A 23291-nucleotide genomic window follows, 5' to 3' on the forward strand; every position below is an offset into this window, starting at 1 on the left:
ACGTTAACTATATTCAAAGGTGCTGAAACGACTCATTGATCAGAAAAAAGATGAAGTTGAGAAGGTCCATCCTGGACTGACATGTTTCAAAGAAGGTGTACGTTGCATACCCGTTGAAGCTATACCAGGCATAAGGGAAACAGGTTGGAGACCGGCCGTCCGAAATACCCGTGTCAGCAGATTACAGGTGGAATGCGCCGATCCAGATAGTCTTCACAAAGCGCTCAGAAATGTCATAAATGCAGTAAGTATTTACCATTTACAAACATCCATCAGAATTGAAAATTGTTATTCTGTTTGTTATAACACGAACAAGAAACTGGCATCGTTAGTCTCTTTTTTTTCCCACCGCAATGCTCAACCCAGGTGTTATTCCTGGAACCAGCATTGTCACATATTACAAACAAACGAGATATTGTGCTCTACAGAGCCACTGCCGTGTAACTGCTTCTATGTATCAGAAATGAATGAAACAAAAGAATTTAAACAAACATCTAATATTCTACTTTAATTACATTATTTTTCATATAAATATCATTTATTTATTTAAGAGTCATTCCATGTCAAATCAACACAAAAAAAGACCATTTTTGACCTCACCATCTCGGATTTTCTTGAAATTTGGCACATGTGTACTATTGGTATAGACTTGGAAAAATATGAAATCTTCATCCAGCTGGACCCTCTAAATCATTCTGGTATCCAAGAAATGCTGATATTCTTTGGGTCTCAGTGGTGGATGTTTTGATAAAAGTTGATCCTGTGACTCCGACTGCAAGAACTTACGTATGTCCTACTAGAAAGTGATGCAAGCAAAACAAATGAAGCCTTTTCAAGCTTAAAATAATAAAGAGATCATATTACTTAACAGTATGTTTTACTTTTACTTATTAGTGGAATTATTATTCGTCAATATTGGTATTATAGTATTAACATGAATTCAGAGTTGAATTAATCGGATTGGAGCGTAAGTCTTTAATTTTTTTGACAATGAAGCCATTATCATCCCAAATTAATATTTTGCCTAGTGATTCATAACACTACTAGCTATTCATGGAATTAATTTTAAAATATGTACTTTTTAAAAAATTTAAATTTAAAACATTTATTTATCCTAACCCACATAGTGTCGCATATCACAGGAAAGAGCATTATATATGCTATAAAATGACACCAATCCGAAGTCTGTAGCTCAATTAGAAAAGTTTCTAGAATAACTCAAACAACCGGGTGTTCCCTATTTTTCAGCCCATTTATGGCAACTTTACAGCCCTGTAACTCATAAACCAGTTGACATATCTCAGTAAAATTTCATATTTTTCCAAGTCTATACCAGTAGTACACATGTGCCAAATTTCTAGAAAATCCGAGATCGTGAGGTTCAGACCCTGTGTTGAATTGACATGGAATGTCCCTTAATAATTAAACAAAAAGACGTTTATATCGAAGGAAGAAAGCATATTGCCAATTTCAGTCATTATTTTTCATTTTAGCCAAGCTTTCGATCTAGAAGCTAGATCATCTTCAGGACTGCGGAACATATTTTACAGTAACAAATGTAAATTATTAATTTGTTAAAAAATTAATTAAATAATATGATAAATACATAGAAATATGGTGTAAATAATTATTAATTAAAATATGTTTCATAGCCCTGAAGATGACTTAGTTCTTCTTCCTTCTGGCAATGCTCTTCCTTCCTCTTGGATGAATCAGTCATCGTTAACGATAAATAATACATTTGTATGTAAATGTAATTAATCAATTTATTACGTTATCTATTAATATAATAAAACTTAAGCATTATTCACAAAATATTAACTAATATATCCAGAGTAAAGAAAAACTCGAGGCACTCATTAAATTATTAATTGTGTTTAATTATTAATTAGTTAAAGAACTAAATCAATTTTGAAAATGGGTGTAATAAGGAACATTCTATTCAATAAAAACAAAAAGCTTTAAAAAATACGTAGAATTTTATTTAATTATTTTCTGTTTATAATTAAAATGTAAGTTTTTTTTAAAAAAACGTATTAATTATTTTTTTCTATTTCTACCTATTAAACAGATTAAGAACCACGAACTAGCCTGGCCATTCCAGGAACCCGTGGACAAGGCGGCCGTCACTGATTATTATGACCACATTAAATATCCTATGGGTTAGTACTTCTTTCTTTCTTTTCAAACAGCTCCTTTTTTCCCCCCTGAAGCAAGGGAAAAGTTCGTGAAAATTGGTGTAAACATGTATGTTTTTTTGAATGAATAGACGCCCTTCGTCATTATTAAAAAATAAAAATGGCAGAAATAGTTTTTTCCCTGGTGTTTTATTATCTAGATGGCTGCGCAGAGTATCCAAGTTGGGTTTACATGATTTTATATTTCATACTGCTAGACAGAAATCTTTTTATTTCCTACTATCAATAATCTCTTTGGATTTTGTCCAGTTTGCATCTCACGAATTCTCTTCTGTTCTTCCTATTCATCTGGTTTGGTTTTGGAGATTTGCACTCGGGCTTTATTCGTTCCTTTCTCGTAATGGCTACCTCACACTATTCGATTACAAATAAAAAAATCTCTCTTCGGCATATGTTAGAAAGTTTTCCACTGTGTAGCGATGGATTTATTCTGACATGATTTATTCTCAATCGATCTTAAGTGTCGATACTAATGATGAAATTCACCGTCAATCATTCTGTTTTTACAAATAACATTCAATCGATTAGATCTTCTCCCTTCCTTCTTCTTAGGGTGCGTTCCACTAAGCGCTCACGACCGCGCGGTTTTGCCCGTTCCACTTGCTGGCGAGCGTTACAATGGAAAACCCAAGTGGAATGGACTATGAGGCGTTTTAACCGTTCATGTAAACATTACAAATGGCGACCTCGAAAATAAGTCAGAAGCTTGAAGAGGTTGTTTTTTAATTTTAACCCCGTTTATATGCAGTTATAAATAAACTTTATGAATTATTGATAAAGTTGAGTTATATTAAAAAAATATATATAATTCAATTTTTATATTACATTTTCGTGAAGTATTTATGAAATTTACGTTTAAATAAAATTAAAATGTCTTTTGTGGCAACAGTAGGATATTTATTAATGCAACGTAATAATGCTTTAGAAAGTTCTTCATCTAGTTACGATGAAAAGTGGAATGCAATTTTACAAAATCGCAATAGTGAAAAGCGAAAACTTAAGCCACGTATTATTAACTATCGAAGTGTAATTGGTCGTTATTCAGTGATTTAGTATGTAAAGGGATAAGTAATTTTTCATTTTATTTTTTTAAATAGACTTTCGAGAAACACATTCTATTATTTACTTGAGATAACACTTTCATTTACCTGATATAATTTTTTCGGAAGCCATCTTTGCTTTTAAAAATTGCGCCAAATTTCTGAACGGCCACTTCGACCCAGCTCTATAGATGGGGTGTTGTGAGCTTCGCGAGCGAAAATAGTGACGTTTTCGCCACGACCACAACGACCGGGGTCGTCAAGTGGAACGGTGAGAAGGTACATTTTGATCGTTGTGAGCGCTTAGTGGAATGCACCCTTAGTAAGTTTAATTTCACTCAGCTGTATTCCAGTAATAGCATTCAGTTAACGCAAGACGTTTATTTTACAGATTTGAAGACCATGACGTATCGTTTGAAAGCTGGCTACTATACAACGAGAAGATTGTTCATAGCAGATATGCAACGAATATTCAACAACTGTCGGATATATAATTCACCAGAAACGGAATATTACATGTGTGCCAATACATTAGATAGGTACTTCCAAGTAAAGATGAGAGAATTAGGATTATGGGATAAATAATGAGAGGGAGTGAGTGATAGAGAGAGAAAAAGGCATTTTAAAAATCTTATCTGTGCATATATAATATATATTATGTACAAAAATTTATTGATTTCAGATAATTTTATTTTTTTGGGGAGAATTTTTTGTTTTGTTGTAAATAAGTCACAAAAGGTTTCTCTTTTTTTGGGAGGGGGACTTGATCAATTTTAATCGATTTTATTATCGTTTTAAGTCATTTAAGTACGGTTTATTTACCTTTATATTTATTTTTCGTAGCTGTTGCCTAGTTTCCGTAATATCCAATGATGTATTTTAAAAATCACATCACGATTAAAATCAACCCTTTTTTTTTTTTTTTAGACAAATTAACACAGTTTAGAAAAATCAAACAATTTAGTCCTTGATTTTATCCGTCCATTTCCGTTTTTCTAAATTTCTGATCTATTTCTGGTTTTCTTCTTTCATTAAAGGTTAACTAATCAGCTGTTGTACGAGTTTGATTACAGCTCAAATAGCGTGAATAGTACACTCTGCGCTGAGATGAAGAGGTTATATTTAACCTCTTTATATTTATAAAATATATTTTATAAGTTAGCCATATTCTTCAATAGTAAATAATTTTGAACATGAAAAATTGTTGGTGATAGGGAATATTAAAGTTATTGCTACGATAGTAGCTTTGTACACCTAACTGTGATTAGGGTTGTTCATATTTAAATTTACTCAACATTGCTTTCATATGTAAGTATTTTTAATGGCCAATTATTAACTGACAGCATATATTATGTAGATTTTTCTTCTTTTTTTTCAATTTTACATGTTATAATTTAAAGCACGTCAACATCTGAGGGCCTTGCTCAGTGCATTACGGCTTCTGGACAGTGTTGTCTTGCCAGAGACAGTGCGGCAGACAGGATTTAAACCAAAATCTCCGTACTGATTTATTGTTATCAGTTAGTATTCGCGTTTCTCTTTTAAAGTACAGTTCTTATTTTTTTGAATTCGAACCTTTTATATTTTTTTTCTTAGAAAAATATAGGACCCTTAAATTTGACACTTTTTTTAATAATTTTTTTTTTCAGACGGGGCTTAACGTCAAACTACAATTAGGAGGGAGGCCGTGGACGGGGGCGGTAGCTTACATTTTACTGTTAAGTTTTTTTCTATCGTGGGATTCGAATCGGTGATTTCTTACTTACAAATCTACGCTTCGTGACCCCTAACCAACACTCGTCGCTTTTTACACACTATTTTTTTTATTATAAATCTTCTATGATACATACAGAATGTGTATATCGTAGAAGCTTTATATAAATGGAAGTCAAATTCTACAACTATTAATAAGTCAGCTCTGACAATGGATGAAAATCAGAAAGAAGTAAAAAAATGAAGAAAAACATGCGTGTTATGGCGCATTAGAAGAACGACATTATCGAGCATTGTAGACCATCAATTGTAGTTCTATTGACTGTAAAGATGATTCTCCAATATTGCTAATAAGAATCAACCCAGTGGTCGTCTCTATTTAGCTTTGAGTTGGAATCTCTAATCTTCCTACCTCGAGCTTCTATTGTTCATTTCCTCTGTTAGCAATGTTCCTCCATTGCATTCGAGGAAGACTTTATGCAGACCACTACGGTCTTTCATTGAACACTTTTTCTTAATATGTCAGTTCTTGTTTTATCTGCTTTGATATTTTTCTGAAGCACTCTCTTCTAGGATTGTATCTCGATGACATTTACTAGAGCATTCATCTTCCAGATCTTTGAACCATGGGTGGAGTACATGTGCATACCTTCGTCTTTTCTGTTGAAGATTCTTTCTACTTCCTTATTTTACATTAACGTCAAACAAGGACTTTCTTTCTGTCAATTACGCACAGTAATGCCTATTAAAGGGCTAGGCAAATTAAAATCATTTCATACATTTTTGGCCTCTCTGCTCGTCTCTAGTTCTGTCTTTATCTAAAATCTCTACCAAAGCCAACCTCTCCAGTTAGACGTGTACCTTTGGTCCAGCTAAGTTCTTCCAATCTTTCTCTTGCCCTCCTACCTGTAGATCAGCATTCTCTTAAGCATCTCTCTCTCTCTCTCACTCGCCATTCTTTGAACATGACCTAACCTAATTTATCTTTTCAACTTCACAAATTGGGCGACACAATCGTCATAGAGCTCATAATGTTTTTTTTTCCCCCAAATTTGTACAAACGCTGTTCGTTTATCTTCGATCATTGAGCACAGGGCATAACCAGCTTCTTTTTCGTTATTATGCTGATGAGTCTCGATAAATAATGGTTTGACAAGTCCATAATGTGGCCAGTTAGCTGCGAATGAGTTCATCTAGATTAACAATTCTACATCATTATGTCACTTATAATTGTACTTGTAATGAATAATTGTAAATGTAACCAGTTGATGTCACTTATAATTGTAGTTGTAATAAGTAAGTGTAAATGTAACCAGTTGATTAAGTTTGTAACTGTATACCTACTTTTGGTCAACTCAGTACCTTCTGAGCATTAAGCGTTGCAATTTATTTTCTGTAGTCAATTTGCAAGTGATCAGCTCAAATCGGCAGAAGCTACTGCTTCGCTGACAATAACATATATTAAAACAAAAAATCTTTTTATAAACGAATGATTTTAAATTACAAGGAAAGATAAGACTACAAATACCACTATGTAAAATGTAACCACAGTTTAAAGTTGATCTCAGAAATATTTTAAATTAAAATTAAAACCAAAACATTATATTTAATTTTTTTTAGCAATATTGCAAATCATATTTTAAATCAAATTGTATATTTATTATATTTATTGTAAATTGTAAATATTAAATTAAAAAATTAAAAAAATTAAGTTTATTCTTCCTTAATATTTAGTAGTTAGAAGCTTTTCTATGAATGTGCAGAGTTTTTTAACTTCTAGATGATATTTTTGAATCCACAGTTATAGACCCTTATTATTTTAGATCAGGGATACTTCAAGAGCGAGATAGAATGTTAGTACCCACATATGTTTAAAACTTTCTGCTGGTCCAATTAGAAGAGTATTTGTTAAACTTTCAGCTGGAGGAGAAGATGTGCGTGAATGAGAAAGATGAAGTAGTATTTAAGTAATTTAATCGAATTTCCTTTGTTTTGGACTTGAGAGGGAAAAAAATGTCAATTTGTTGTCAACTATTCTGGTTAAGTACCTGCCTTTAGGAACCAAGGGATCAAGATATCTCGTTTTGTCTGCTGGTTACAGGACTACGTTTTGTTAACGATGTGACGTTCATTCTGTTTATGATTTATTTTCATTCTCCATAAAATAGTTCATGATAATTATGTTGTATATTACAAAAAATAATTTCAATTGAAATCGGTTAATTTACGAGGTAATTGCCTAAGAATAAAAAAAAGTATTCGAATAAACAATATTCCTTTCGCAAATTAACTATATGGACAATTCTGTGTTCTGATCAAGGCGTTATAATTCACGTACCTCTGGATAACAAAGTAGTTTTCTGTCTAAGTAAGACAGAAATAGCAGAATACTTAGTGAAATTATTCATTCAGGCATCAGAAATACGCTTACGACAATTATGGAAATGATAATGGTGCCTTGTTATGTGTGAACGATTAAAGCTGAGATGTTATTTCCAAGAATGCAAAGTAAAGGTGAGTGCAAGAAAATCTTGAACATCCAACTTGATCTTGAGGGTTAATCAGCTGGATCCGTTATTATTTTAGGTCTTGTTAGTTACATTATTCCCTCAATTTTCCGCTGCAGCTCTAGTAAAAGGAAAACAATGATCAGACCTTTTTCACCAATTGGTTTTTTTGCTTATTACAGCCTTTGGGCTACAAGTACAAGATAACGTAAGTATCTCCTTACCTCTTACACAGTCCGCAAAAATATTCGATACACCTACATGTGTTAAAACACTTCAGAAGGTAATGTCGAGCCTATCATGCTCCATCAAATAAAAAGGCATTAGAAGCCTACCCTAAGGCTAACTGGATTCTTGGACCAGTTGAGTCAAGATGGGCTACAGCTCGGAAGTATGGTGGTCCGTCTTCTCTAACTCAGGCTAGCTGGATGTTCTTGTCTGTTGTATGCCTTCCATAATTATCTCTTCAATCTTATAGCTCCAAGAGCTGTAGGAAAAATATTGCCTCTCAGAACAGCCACCATCTATTGGCTACTGGGCCTCGTGCGAATGGACTCGACGTGTTTGAAGCCCAACGGCCCTGTAAGGGCTGTATTACATTACTCTAAAAAAGCTAATCCCTGCTTTATCTATTCCCAACAAAATTTAAGGCACGGAGAGAGCATCTACATATATCCAGCCATCTTTGTTTGTTTGTTTGTTTTTGAGCCATACATTAAATTTCAACTAATTAGATGCTCCATTTAACTAACAAAGGCTGAATTTAAACACGTTCAACTGGATTTACCCATTCTCAGGATAACTCTAGTTCACCTACTGGGGAACTATGTGGGCCCACAGCTGTTAACATTTCTGTTGGAGAGAGACTTAGCTTATTAATACTGTAGTTAATTTCTTTCATATAAACATTCAACAAAACTGATAGCTTCAATTTAATATCAAGAGGGAAATTAAAATTTATAAACATTTTCTTAAAACAAAAAAATAGATATAGTCAACAACTAATAACTTTATTGAAATTGTTTTTTGGATCATATGCAATTGTAGTTGAAAATTAATAATTACCGTTCTGTCATTTTCTAAGATAACTTTATAACAATATATGTATGAGTAGCATAAGCTAAATTTGGTGTGTTTTTTTAGAATTAAGCTAACATAAAAAAATTAAGTAACTACAATTTCTAAATTTATTTTTAAGGGCTAGTTTTGAAAGAACATTGACTGGCTGGTAAAATAAAAAATAAAATGAAAACTAAGATGAATATCTTCAAATAGTTGCCAAATATTAATAGTGAAATTAAATAATTTTTTAGTTTTATCACTTTGTCATAGTTATATATGTACCTTTAAGTTGATAATTTTTTTTTTCTTTTTTTTTTAACAATAAATTGGCAATAAAATTATAAAGTTTTAGTAAAATAGTTTTGTTTTGTTAATAAAATACCAGCTGTTGTAAAAATTCAGCTCTATTTACAACAGCTCTGTAAAAAAAGGAATATTTAGAAATAACTTTTCTAAATCATTGAAATAAATAATTAAAACAAATATCTTTCTGTTAGCCCATTATAATTTATACAAATAAAAATACAGGTAAGGGTTTAAATATTTTTTATTATCTAATTTGATTATTGAATATAATAATTTATCAATGGAAACATAGTTTGTTTTATATACATAAATTTACCTTTTTTTTAAATTTAGGCCCTTAAATTTTAAAATTTTTATTTGGCGCTTTAATTTTGAAAAAATAATTTTAAATTGAAATAAAAATCAAAGGTTGGCGTGATTGGTTGGCGGTGTTGAACAAAGCGCGCATGCTCTTTGCTGCACTTCTCAGCAATGTGAGGATGTTTTTCAGTCTACCACCCATTCCTTATGTTATTTAATTTCTTGTAAATAATCACATTATTTTTTGTAATAAATATTAGTGTAGTAATATTGTAATAAGGAAAAGAAAGAATTTAGTTTATAAAATAGTTTATAGGCCACTTTTATATTAAGGCTTTCCCCGAAAAGCTTCCCTTATCCCCCTAAAAACAACTAGGGCGAACAATTTCCTCGAAACAAGAAAAAAAAAAAACCCTATTTCCCTTAATAGGTTATAAAAGGTGTTTTTTTTATAAAAGCAGGAAATGTGTTTTAAGTGGTTTCTTTGTTAAAAATTATGTGTTACAATATTCTGTTTGAGTAAAAAAAAAAAAGAAACAAGACGTATGTGGGCCCTAAGCAGCACTACCTTATTTAATTACATGTAAGTAAACTTTTTTCTCTTATTCTGATGAAAGTGTTTTTAAATCTTTAAAAAAAGATGTTACGAAATAAATACATTTTCTGGTGAAATGTAGATTCTGTTTTCTGTTGAAATTAAAAATAATCCCTAGTCTAATCGTTTCTTGCTCTTGTCGTATCTATGATAACACAGATTGACTAAATTCTCATTCACTGCCATCGCAGTATTCTTTTTCTACTACTATATTTTATGTGATTTTGTTAGTATAATTAAAATCTTATTGCTAAATTTACTAACCCTAAGAAAAAAAAAAACACGTTTCACTTATCATCGTCAGTGATTCACTCCAGTGAAACATTCCTGTTGCTGGCATCTCCTGTTTTTATTTCCAAAACGATCCTAATTTTTAAAACTCAATTCATTTTTATTTTCCTTTCTAGTATTAAACTAAAGGAAGCGCATACGCTTTATAAAGAAGATATACTTTGAGACTGTGAAAGATAATTAATCTCCACCCAGCCTATGACTCCGAACTTTAAGGGAAGCAGTCGCTGCTCCTACGTCGAACATGCAAAAACAGAAACATCCAAGCGGTCAAAACCAAGGATACAGATACAACGGAAATAATGGTAAGTACCCTTACAAATTAAACCTTATTATTAGAAAAAGAAACTAAATCAGAGGATTTTCGACCTAATAAAAGGAAAAAAACAAAAAACGTTCCATTATTTTATGACCTTTCACATGTTCAAAATACATGCGTTATCTTAAAGGAGCTTATCAGTGATTTTGTTTTTTTTATGTATTATAAGAATGGTATCTCAAATGATAATGCACTCCTTATATTCGATAGTTAACTATTAGCTTAAGTGTGTAATATTAGATTGTTTCACATGTTCCAAAATTCATACTTTAGTAGTGTGAATACAGATTATTATTGTTGTAAGTTTAGTACAGGACTTACTTGTGTTATGACCTAATGATATATTATAGGTTATATATTATAGCAGCGGTGATTCTGTAAAAAATCGAAAAGGGAGTAAACAACGTTTAGATTTTTCTTTAGTCTTTAAAAACAGTAGTCGAAAAATTAGATGCTTACTTCATCTTTATGCTTTATCTTACCTCTCCAGTCAGCATTACTTACAAAGCATTTTAAACTTCAATAGGCAACAACTGTGTATGGAAAGTCATTCGAACAGTTCATGACTGCATTCATAACGACGAGTTCCAATTGTGACTTTGGAATTTGGAAAGATAAAATTTTATTAGTAGAATATCAGTCACTGCTCTTCAAAAGTGTGAATGCTGCTGGAACTCCAGAGTTTAGCAGATCCCAAACGATTACCTTTCAACAAGTTTCTTATATTAAGTTAGGAAAAGAAGTTGCTGTGGGAAATGTGAGAAATATAAAAGATAAACAAAGGCAAGAAAAAACAATCTTAGAAATGGTAATAAGTTGAAAACTATATAATCAAGTTCTGCAAAACTAGACATTATGTAGAATATCTAGCAATAGAGCGATTTAACCATTTCACTCGCCTACGTTCGTCTTACCTTAAGGAGAAGCTGGTGAATTTAATGAATGAAAACTGGAAAGGCGAAGAAATCTCTAAATTAAGAGGTTGGTGTCTCCTTCATAAGTTTGAAAGGTGCACTTCTGTTGGGTCAGATTCTTTAGGTGAATAATACAGTGCCAGCATTTGGCTTCAACGGAAGGCAGTCCATATTTAAGATAGGTACAGGGGCCTAATGTATTAAGCTTAGATCAGTATCTTGAGTTCGATTTGAATTTTAAGACCTTTAAAAGAGGAGATGCAGAATCACTTCGTCCACCAATAGCTGGGCGGTCAATACTCTCTGTTTAGCGTTAATTTCAAATCTCAGCATTTAGTTCTTAACGGTTATTGTAAAATTGCTGAAGTTTTTAAAGTGATTACTGTTGTAGAACTGTGATCAAGTAGATCAGCCAACTTATTCACTAATTACTGCTATCGAGCTGAGAAGTGTCGTTCTAAATTTAAATTCTGTCGGTCTTTATGGTGATTGCAAAAGGCTTTTTGGCCTCTCTACGTGTATTTGTAATGTCGTAAGTTAGTCACTAGGTCTTTTTCTTACTCTAGGATGGCTCTGTCTTTATTGTAGCTCACAGTATCCAACACCAGTTGATTAGCGTTTGTCCGTTCATAAGGTGACTGCCAAGATAACCAGTGGATATGTTCATCTCGAAGAATTTGGGATGCTCTGTATCCAAAAATGGAAAATGAGATAGACCGTATGATAATGGAATTAATTTGTCTTAAGAATGAACCTACAGAGTAGTTTAATGAGTGATTGTGGTTAAAAAAAAAAAAAGACAATTCTTTATGGATATGATTCTAGAGCATTAAATGTTGATCACACGTTTCCAAACCGTACAGTATTTAATTTTATTGTTATTTAGATGATCAAACCGATCTACTGATGTTTTCATTGTATCTAAAAAATTCTAAGCTGTGTACAGTCTGAAGTAAATTGGGTTGTTATTCTTTCAAAAGTACAAAATAACATATCTTAAAGAGAAGTTTACCTCTTTTAAAAATAAGTAAGTCTGGAACTCTTATGTGTAGGCTAAAATTTGTATCCTGAGCTTTTTTGATATCATTTAAGACAATTTCCCGTATCATCCATTTAGAAACAAAAGTGGACCATATAGGGGAAAAAGTTTTGAACGAAAGTGGTCAGTTGAAGGAATGTAAACTGGACATAGAGTTTCTCAGGAAAACGGCTCTAACGATTTTGGGGTAGGTTACATATAGGTTATATCAGTAAAAACTTTTATGTGAAACAGTATTTCTAGATATCAATACGTATGCTAATCGATGTATCGTTTGCTAATCTGATTTATTAATTATTGCAATAGTTATTTATACGCTTTGTTACCTGCCAACTATGAACTTACAATTTCTTGAAATTATTAATTATATTGACAGTGATTTTATTTTCGTTAATCTTATGTGTTAATTACAAATTAGAAAACTATTCTGCAAACTGAAAAATTATAATGAAATTATTATCTAAGCGACCTTATTATTTATTCTCCTTCGGGTCAAATCGGTTCTTATCGTTGTATTTATTGGAATCGTTTTGCATAAGAAAATTTCCCGAGTAATTGTTGATGTATAATACATATGTGATTAGTTTTGTTATTGCTGCATTTGGATTTAAATCGCTATTTTTATTTGGTTTTAAGACGAATATATGCATAATTTGAAAATAATATATTATTCCTACTGTTTTTTGTTTAAACTTCTTTTCTGTTCTAAATATTAGCGTCAATGCAGAAATGAATTCAGAATTAGCAATTTTGGGGAGGGGCCATTATCTTTTTATTGTTACAATAATGATGAAGTGAAATATTAAGGAAATTCTCTAGGTTTTTTTTTTCATTCAATACTAACCGAATTGAGGCGTAAATATTGTCAAAAATATTGATGTAATAGATTTGAACGTATTAAGATAAAACGGAATAAACACTCATCCTAAGCAATTAATGGCGTAAATATAACGGTTCCTATTTTTTTTTTTTGGAGACCCCTTTATAATAGGAAGTACTACAATCGGAAAGGTTTCTATTTTCAGAGTTTTGCTCTCTAGTCATGAGAGCTTGAGCAGGAACTGAGTGGTTTTTTGTACAACTTTTGTATGGTTATTTGTGTGGAATCCAATAAAAGTCCTCATTGTTAAGGTTATGATAAAAACAAAAAACGGAAGTGAACATATTTACTGACGAATTATTGATTTAAGCGGGTTTTTAGGGGAAGCTGTGACGTCACGCTTTTTTCGAAGATATTAATTTTAATTAGAAGATCGTATTTCTTTTTCAGTAAAAATTCTAAGTATCAAGACGTGCATTGCAGTATCAAAATCCAATGCCGAGAATCGAACGCAGTACCGCAATACTCTTTTGCTTGGCGGGCCTTGCCTCTAACCCGCTCTTGGATACCGTGGACCGGCTACCTTGGTGCCGTGGACCTTCTTGGATACAATGTGTACCTATAGTTGTGGGGGGGAGGAAATTAGAGTCATATTCCGGTAAAAAAAAAACATTAATTTACTAATGTGGTAACTTCCGTTTGAGAGGTTTTGATCGCTACGTCACAGTAGATCCTCTAAGTTCCTGAAAGTTTTCGTTTTTTTGAAAGAGTGTACCACATTTTGTACTGAATTATACAATTCAGTGGCCAATGAAACGGATGCTTTTGATATAAATTCCATATCGAAAATCTGACATATCTCTCCAGCACCAATTTCTTTCTAGAAAGCAAACATGAACATGAAATCTAAAATACTTAGTGAGAAATTATCAATGATGGTGGATTTTCATTCATAGTTATACAAAGTTTTTGAATGAACATTGTAGTGTATAGATTGACAGACGAGACAGGATAATATATATTTGCTCTATGATGATTGGGTGATTTTTACATTGTAAACACAATTCGTGTCCTTGATTTAATAGTATTTATTTTAACTATATAATTGATAACTAGTGAAGATAAAAAATGTGTTTACATTAATTCAAACGTGATAATTCTATTTTCACGGGAGAATTTCAGTTTGAATTATTTCTGTGAAAAAGTTTCCCTCGGGCTCCTTTAAAGTCTGTTTTCCGGGAAGGGATTTTTTTCCCAATAAAATTACATTTCAGGTGTATTTTTCTTAAAAAATGCCCATATAATCTGTAAACCTGTAAATTAATCTGAAATGCCACTTTAGGTAGAGCGAAATGTTACCTGACCTGAGCCTTTTTTTGGTCACAGAGTAGCTCAAAACAAATTAAAAAAAGCTAAATTTTCGTATTTATTCTTTGAAATTGCCAGGCTCTAATGCCACAAAAATGCGCGCCCTCCACGCAACAAATTTTTTGTAAGAGAAAAAAATTTGTTAATATTGACCCAAAATGGCTGCTATGAATCGAGTTGGCTGTGTGGAAATCGTTTGAATTTTGGATTCTAGATAAATAGAAAACTAGTGCCGTGGAGAGGGTGGTCCGCAGTGGTGGGGGTAGGGTGAAGATGGAAGTCTTACATGCCGACGGCGGCCGCCCTGGTGGTGGGATAATGGAAGGGTGTCTACATGAAGAAGACGGTGAAGAGGGGTAACTGTCCGGGTGCAGCACCACCTGGTGGACGTTGCCACGTGCCGAGTTACTACGCACTCCCTACACGTGGTCTGCTGTAGCCGTCTCCTTGGTTACCCTGTAAGGGCTTCTATACTTGAAATGTGTTTTTGTTTTTTATCCTTTTTACCTTCTCTTTCTCCTAGCAAAGCGGAAGTGAGTGTTTCGTGGGTTTTAAATTTTATATTTCGAGTTTTCACAGGAAGTACTCTATTTCTGGGCACTTCCGAATCCAAAAAAAAATATGGTTTTGTTCAATATTCGTTTGTAGACAAGACAAACACTAAAACGGAGAATCTTCAACCCAAAATGCTGCTTGACAGAATTTTTTTTTATATTTGGCGGATGCATTTGTTAAGAGATCATTCTATGTGAAATCTTGATTGAAAAAAAATGGCGACCTAGACGGGGGACAAGAGCCAGTTACCTCTTTGGAGGTGTGCAAGATGCCTAGATCAGCGGAGTGTGGTTGTAACTTGGTTTGTAAGCCGGGACTTAATTTTCCGAGTCAAAAACTACATTGATCGCAAATGAGAGAGGGTAATTGACGATTCCCAGTGAGGAACCGCATACCTTTTCAGGAGATCGTCAATATCCCAAGGGTAATTTAGCCCTCCATGCCGCCTAAGGATATTGGAGGAGGTCTATGCTGATCCTATGGGGTAAAAAGTGAACACAAATGTCGTCTTATAGTAATGACGACAGCCGTTCGTCCTTGGACGGGGCGTGGAAGTAGTTGAGAGCGGTAGCATCTTGGGTAATCTAGCACTGCTATTTAGGCCATGTCGCCTAAGGATATTGGAAGAGGTCTATGCTGATCCTATGGGGTAAAAAGTGAACTCAAATGTCGTCTTATAGTAATGACGACAGCCGTTCGTCCTTGGACAGGGCGTGGAAGTAGTTGAGAGCGGTAGCATCTTGGGTAATTTAGCACTGCTATTTACTCCATGTCGCCTAAGGATATTGAAGGAGGTCTGCGCTGATCCTACGGGCAATGAGTGAGCTCAGATGTCGTCTTCTAGTAATGGCGAAAACCGCTCAACCTTGGACAGAACATGGAAGTAGTTGAGAGCGGTAGCATCTTAGGGAAGGTCATTGGCGCACCCAACGTCATACTTGCCAGATCAACGAAGTCTTCCACTCATGAAGACTCCCACTAAAAAGCAGTCATTCCTGCGACTCTACAACCATTCATCACTGGTAACCCTTACCCTCCTCGATTACTCGCCTAATTTTTTGGGCCCCGCAAGCCACCAGCTATGCCCCGTGAGAGGAACATTCCTGGTGAGAGAATTTCCGAGAATTACAGGAAGAGAAAGTGGATTGATTATTTGCACCAGATTAAAAGCCATTATTCAAATAGTGAGCGTTAAAAATAACCAAAGTTAAGTATTACAGGATGTTGTGTGTGGTAATGCCCTGTGGTGAGGAGGTGGTGTTAGAATGGCCTACTTTTTTGTGTGTATAGTACCAACGTACGTGTAGCCGGTACTTGTGTGGAATATTCAGGCAGCATTGGCTGTGCTATTATTGGGACTAACATTTAGCATTTCTAGACTGTGATAACCTTGCTTTCTAATACTCAGCATTTTTTTACTTTCTCTCACTCTACCGGAACCGGAACTGGCCGGATCTTTATCCAGAGATCCTGTCAAATCTTTTGATCTTTTGGAAGTGTCTTAGGGAAAAGTTTGTATATTCTTTAGCCCTTATAAGAGGGAATAGATTTGCGGTCGTTGCAGATGATCTAAATCAAATTTAGAGCGAAAAAATATTTTTGGGCTTCTTTCATTGACGCCTCTTGTACAATTTAACCGGAAAGTGCAGCCAAGCTCTTATTCTTCGGGCAGGAAATGGTGGAGCCACGAGTAAGATGTAACTAGTGACCTATTCTCCAGGCGTCCAACTCCCATCACTTTGAAGTCGTGGCGGAAGCACATAATATTTTCTTTTAACCAATAATGAATAGTTACGTGCGCCATTCGAGTTGGGAACATCCCACGTGTTAATCAACCTCTCACACCCACTAGACCAGGACCCGCTCCAGATGGACCCATCCTCACTGACAGAAATCCGGCACACAATACCTGTTGAATTCCTCTCATGGTCAAGAAACATTTAGCTATTTTGGTTTTTGGACAGGATTCAGTAAATTTGGAACAAAGCTTTCTATCTTGTTTTAATTCCTGAAATAAAATGTAGCGTATCGATATGCTTACACTGCCAACTACATCATCTGTGGCCAGCAGTTTTGGATGTTGTGTCCAAAATGAAGGATTTTTTTCCTGGAAATTACGCTCCATTCTGGGAGCGCAGCTTTGGGTTCTGCACCATGTAATCAACAGAGGACCAATCAAACATACGAACTAAACTTTAATACCCAACAAGTCTGTACATGAGTTAGCAAAAAAGGTGGGGGGTAAGTTACATTATTATTTTATTAGAAAAGATTTCATAGGATATGGCGTGCACCCACAAAGTCTAGAGACAATCTAACGTACGGTAAAATTTCTAGTTGATAGCTGGATTAGATTGTTATTGGTAATCCAGGATAATGGAACTCATATTGAATTGATGGACATGAGCAGACATGCTTGATTGTTTTATTCCCCTCTCATGATTGGTTGAGAAAAATAGGAGGAATATTTCCCAAAGACAATATTGTGTATGATTCCAGTGATGGAGGGGGCTGGTGGACAAGGACAGATGTAGGTTTAGATCTATCTAGGAGCACGCCAGTGGAGGGGTTCTCCGCCGAGGAAATACAACTTCTCTGTCTAGCATCGATTTTCCAGATCGAGCGGGGGTCAACGACCTTTCTGTCTGCGTGCGGTGCGTGAGCCAGACTAGTGGAGGGTCCGGGTGTGTTCCTGCTCAATCAGGGAACCCTCTCGCTCACCCTCCAAGAGAGTGTATCCGCCATCCTCCTAACCTTCACACCATATCACTTTCTCCTCGCCATTCCATGCACAGCCAGCATTAGCTTTGCACATTCTGTGTATGTGTGAAACGGTTTAGGGAAAATTAGAGGCCCTACCGCTACGCTCGGGTGGAACAACATTACTGAGTGAGACAACTACTTTTCTCACTTGTGCAATAAAGTTAGTATTAGTGACCTCAAAACATTACTTTTTCACTCGGTTTAAAAAACTTTCCTCTTACTTTTCTTTAAGGTTTCCTGATATTTCTTTAAGACTCCTGTTAGTTCCTTAAGGTTTTCTGTTAGTTCCTTAAGGTTTCTGTTAGTTCCTTAAGGTTTTCTGTTAGTTCCTTAAGGTTTCCTGTTAGTTCCTTATGGCTCCTGTTATTTTCTTAAGGTTTCCTTTTAGTTCCTTAAGGATTCTTGTTAATTCCTTAAGGTGATGATTGTAGAGAGAAATTTAGTATTTAAAAAAAAAAAAAAACGGTAATATTAAAGGTAGTTTAGTTCTTGTTCACGTGCTCGATATAATTGAGGTGTGTAGATAAGAGTACCATGCCCCACTGTTGTGGATCACATGTACACAGACTCATTGCAGTTGTAACAACTGTGTGACATACAGCTTTAGAGCGGAACTACTTACGTAATGCAATACCAATACCAACTTATCTAGTATAAATTTATGCATCGTTTACAATGTATAGTAATCGCATTATTATCTGACATATTTCTTAGTCAGTGAAAAAATAAATAATTTGACGTGAACACACATGTGAGGGTTGCTCTTTCCGTAATTTACGTAATTTTTATTTCAAGCTTAGGGATAAAAAAAGAGAAAAGGAAGTTGCCTTCAATATGGCTGGTGTCTACTTTGAAACTAATTAAACAAAAACCAAAATCCTGGAGTGCATTAAGTCACGAAGCATTTCCGGTCCAATCGATTATTTTTAAAAATTTGGAATTTTAGGGAAATAGCGTTGATTTTATCTATCGTGCATGTTTATTGTATCTCTCTGACCTGTATCAGACTTTCAGCTATCTTTAGAAGGGCCCGGCTAAGAAACACTGTAGTATAACAGGCCATGTAACCTCCCTTATTCAGTCAACAAGTTGTAGTGCGAAACGGAAACATATTATTAAGGTGAGATTGAGTAGTACCACCTTCTGATGCTGGATGTAATTTCGTTAACCGGTGAGAGTTTCTCTCGCCTGATTTGATCTCAATAAAATTTCCCAGGGAAAATTGTTCCAGAATAAAGTTTCCAGAACCACTGGTACGTGATGGATGTGTAGTGTTGGAAGAAAATCGTGAAAAATGATTCAGTATTGTGGTACTTCCGGTTGGGGGGAGCATATCCCTGGCAATCTAATTTCCTAGTGTTTTGCGTTCGACCTGGCGTATTATCAGTACTGTCTGGACTATAAAGTTGTACCAGCCGCCATGTTGCTTTTGTTTTGAAATTATGTGTTCCTATAATTTGACATGTTTATTAAATGTTTTCCGGTCATGCTAACGCACACACAAACACAAAATGCGGAAGTAATGTTTCAGTTTTGCTAATTAAAAAAGTAAAAGAAAAGTTCGATATTGTTATCATCTCATTAATTTTAATGAACTAATTATAAAGTTAGCCACAGCCTGCTGGATTGGTGACGTACTTGCAGCAACTACTTTTTGCGTGCTATTTGGAGGAATAGATTTTTGTTTTTCTTCTTTTTTTTTGAGATTTTCTTGGAAAAAGATGATTTCCTTGTAAAAATTTTATTCTTATTGCACTGATGTGTTGGCCGATCAAGTTCTATTTCTTGGAAAGACATTGGACGCACTTTGGAGTCTGGGAACGGTCAGAGAAGAAAAAAGCACCTCTGTGCTATCTCCAGGATTGTCTACGTCATAGAGAGAGAGAGGAGCCACCAATTAGGGGTAACCTCCCCCCACTCCTGACTACACACGCTCTTGAAACGCAGTCCAGCAAGGGAAGGGAGCGGAACTTAGCAGAGATGTAGATTTTCTTTCACACGGTGATATAATTAATTAACAGCAGTATTTCCGCTTTTTTTAAATTTAATTTAATTCAATTAATACGGTGAGTGAAAGTGGAATTAATTACATCTCTGTCCAACCTTTACCAGTCCAACCAATCACCAAGCTGCACTGAATCCAGATCAAAGTATAAATGAATTATTGAATTGTCATGAGCACGCCGCAGAATTTTTATAGCTGTTGTTGTCATATTACTGATTTAGCACGCCCTTAATTCGTGCTCAATTTGTACAGGTGCGTTACCAACATTTTTATCTACACTAATAGATTCAGTTGACGTCCTTAAAAAACCTCTCTACAACAACCAGCGGCATGGTTTCTTGTAAAACATTTTCGTAAATGTGTGAACACCACAAACAATTTCTGTGTTTATATAGCAGCACCTAACTTTGAATTATTTTTTATTAATATTTTAATAATAATAAGAAAGGGCAGGTATCATCTATGCGGTTAGCGTACTGGACTCCCACGCGGAGGTCGCGGGTTCGAATCCAGCTGCTGACTCTTAGATTTTCTCTTCCTAGGAGCTTCTTACAGCCCACTGTCCGGTGATGGACAGTGTTGTCTGTAACGAGAGAACACTGTCCGGTGGCCGGCAGTGCACTGAAAAAAGCTCCGGGCGCCAATAACCTTAGATGTTGACGCGCATTAAATCATTTAAAAAAAAAAAAGAAATAAATAAAAAGAAATACAAAAGAAAACTTTGTAGTCGAATTGTACATTATAGTTGGAAATATTTAGTTTAGGTATAAATTCCTGCAAAATCTTGTTATCCTTAAAAATTTAATATTTCAAAATTAACGAAAATTTGTATTTACGTAGTTAAGATAAAATCTAGAAGCCAATATCATGAAAAAATGCAAGCCCCCCCAAAAGAAAAGATCGTATTTAAGTGTTACTTCCGGCTGATTGCTACTGACTTCCGTTTCATTGAGGGTCTGTTAGTGTGTGCACCCTGACCTTTTCCTTTGAAAAAAAAAAAAAAAAAATGACGCGGAAGGGAGGAATTTTAAAAAAAAATAAAGGTGGCAGTCCGTTATGATGACGTCAGACTGGCAGCTCCCCCACCAGAAGGTAATTTGGCCACGTATACACCGAGTGGCCTGCCGGACTGGCAGTCGTGTCCTGCTAGCTCCCCTTCCCCCCACCCACTGCCAAGATTCTACGTCGAGGAAAAACGTTTTTTTTTTTTTACGTCGTCACCACAAGCGAGAGGTTTCGCCGACCGACCACAGGAGCGCGCTCCTTTCACATTCACATACACACAGACAGACGCACACACTCAACGGAAAATAAAACATACCATTAACTGTTAATTCAGTTTAGTTTAGTACAGTCAGTGGGTTTGTAATGGACAAACCTTGTTTAACCAGTCGAAACATGTTACACATTATAATACTTTTATCAATGGATTAAAACTGATAAGAGTCGTGTAATTTTGAGAAATTATTAAGTTGGTTATTTTAAAAAAAAATTTAAATAAACTGAAAAAAAAATTAAAAAGAACAAAAACAAGTGATGATGCATTCGTGAATTCAGTGCTAGTGCAATCTATTAGTTTATTTATTTTTTTTTAAACATTCAGAGGATGGAATTGGAGCCGCCCATGTTGAATGGTAAGTAGCGAACAGCTGTTTTGATAGCCCAATATATTTTACCATGTTACCATATCTGGCCCCCCACTCATAATTCTTAATACGTAATCCGTGTATATCTACTATTCGTAAAAAACTTTTCTCCCATATTTATCTAATTAATTAATTATAATTAATTTTTTATTAATTAAAAAACTACTTCCATTTTTTTCAACTTAAAATCTTGTATTAAGTACGATTCTCTCTCTCTTTCTCCTAGATTGAGTGCTCAAAGAGTACTGCTTCTCTTGACATTTAAATGAGCCCCGTGTGGTGGGGATACTTTCCACGTGTTAGCCAAGGTCGTCTGTTTGCCAGCACTACCACTACTACTATAACTGCTGCAGATCGGTTGCTGTAATTCCTTTGTATCTCCGGAATTTGTGTGTGTGTGTGTGTGTCTGTAGATTCTGTATTCTGTTGTACAACCAATTCCGTTCCCAACCAATAGAATAATGTTCAGCCATTTAATTTTTATCTTTTTTTACTACAGCTGACGACGAGGCACTTTTTTCTTTAATATCGTGTTATTACCGGATATAAACAAAAAAAAAAAAAATTTAAGGACCTTATTTGAAGTCCATAAAATATGACGTAAACTTCCTCTTACCACACAATACTTAAGATTTTTCCGGTGGGCTTTACGACTAAATACCAAGTTAGGTGTTGTGAACGGAAACGACTAGTTAATTACCGCATTAACCATTGATTAAAGTCCAAGACCTAGACTTGGCATCTTTAACCACTCGGCCACCAAGTGAAACAATCTGAGCGGTACTTCCGGTTTAGAGATTTTAAATAATATGATTACAGTCGGATTCAGGATTCACTGGTGCATCCATAACGGAACTATAAAGCTCTCTTAAAATTTCTGGATGTTTCGTGTTATTTCCGATGAAATATATACGATTTAAAAAAAAAACCTATTTCCCTTATCAAGTAACAACAAAGTAGAAATTTATTTTAGAATATGTTTTAAAAAAAAGTCTTGATATTTCAAAACCGTTATGTCACCGGAAGTTAACGCTAATTTTGATTCTGTCTAAGGTGTTTGATCCTAAATTCCATAACCATATAATTCATCGTATTTGAATCGGTTTTACTTTACAAAAAAAAAAAAGAAGTTTTGTAAGCTAAATTTCAAAGAATTTCCGGGAGAGGGGGTTTGAGTATAGTTTTTTTTAAAAAAATACATATGGTCGTGGAATATCTCAATAATTTCAAACTTCATAATAACATTTCCGGTACTACCAGAGTAAGCGATTTATAATTCTTGGCTATAAACTCTCAACCGGAAACAATACTGAGCTAAATATAGTTTGTTTTTTTTTCGCTTTTCTTGGAAAACTGACTCTCGAAAGTTTACAAATAATTGCTTTCAGGTTTCACAGTGCTGCCAACTATCGCTTGTTTTTTTTTTTTTTTTTTACTTCGCAGCAAGAAAGTCGTAACATGTCTTTTTTTAATCCCTGACCGGTTTTGGAGTTTCATTCATTATCAGAGGGTTGATTAAACAGTTTCATCTTGGGTTAGTTACAAACAATAACTCTGCTCGAAAGCTCTTTTGTGGTCAGCTGTTAACAAATTAAGCGGGTGATTTATATTATTTTGTTCTGCTTTTTTTTTTTTTTCATTAAAAAAACAGAAAAAAGGTTTGTTGATAAAATTTTATTTTCCGTGAAAGGGTAAGTACTGCGCAGTAAAATTTTGTCTCGGAAGTGCCACGTCATTAACATGGATTTCACACGAATAGCTAATAATCAGTTTGTAATCTCAAAATAAAACCTTCTTTAGAGGTTACCTTTGTATTCATAGCTCACCAAGAACTGTCCATAAAATGAATT

At 34.5% G+C, this 23291-nt stretch overlaps 2 protein-coding genes across 8 annotated transcripts in view; both read left to right on the forward strand.

Moving 5' to 3' along the window:
* Window positions 1-6437, forward strand: part of Gcn5 (Gcn5 acetyltransferase) — a 60234-nt gene extending 53797 nt beyond the window's left edge. For all 3 annotated transcript variants that reach the window (XM_074120402.1, XM_074120401.1, XM_074120400.1), the window contains exons 14-16: window positions 20-244; window positions 2072-2162; window positions 3630-6437. In XM_074120402.1, the coding sequence (XP_073976503.1) occupies window positions 20-244; window positions 2072-2162; window positions 3630-3823 (510 nt within the window). In that variant the 3' untranslated portion in view covers window positions 3824-6437. The remainder of the gene's footprint in view (window positions 1-19; window positions 245-2071; window positions 2163-3629) is intronic.
* A 2459-nt stretch (window positions 6438-8896) lies between these two features.
* Window positions 8897-23291, forward strand: part of eIF4G1 (eukaryotic translation initiation factor 4G1) — a 115120-nt gene continuing 100725 nt past the window's right edge. For 2 of the 5 annotated variants that reach the window (XM_074120368.1, XM_074120370.1), the window contains exons 1-2: window positions 9297-9709; window positions 10129-10317. In XM_074120368.1, the coding sequence (XP_073976469.1) occupies window positions 10257-10317 (61 nt within the window). In that variant the 5' untranslated portion in view covers window positions 9297-9709; window positions 10129-10256. Of the gene's footprint in view, window positions 9049-9296; window positions 9710-10128; window positions 10318-17512; window positions 21430-23291 lie in introns of those variants that run through there. The other 3 variants (XM_074120371.1, XM_074120372.1, XM_074120369.1) reach the window with 2 other exon arrangements.

This window comes from Rhodnius prolixus, unplaced genomic scaffold (assembly GCF_049639745.1).
Source record: "Rhodnius prolixus isolate KJV_2025 unplaced genomic scaffold, Rpr scaffold_2, whole genome shotgun sequence".
Lineage (NCBI taxonomy): Eukaryota > Metazoa > Arthropoda > Insecta > Hemiptera > Reduviidae > Rhodnius > Rhodnius prolixus.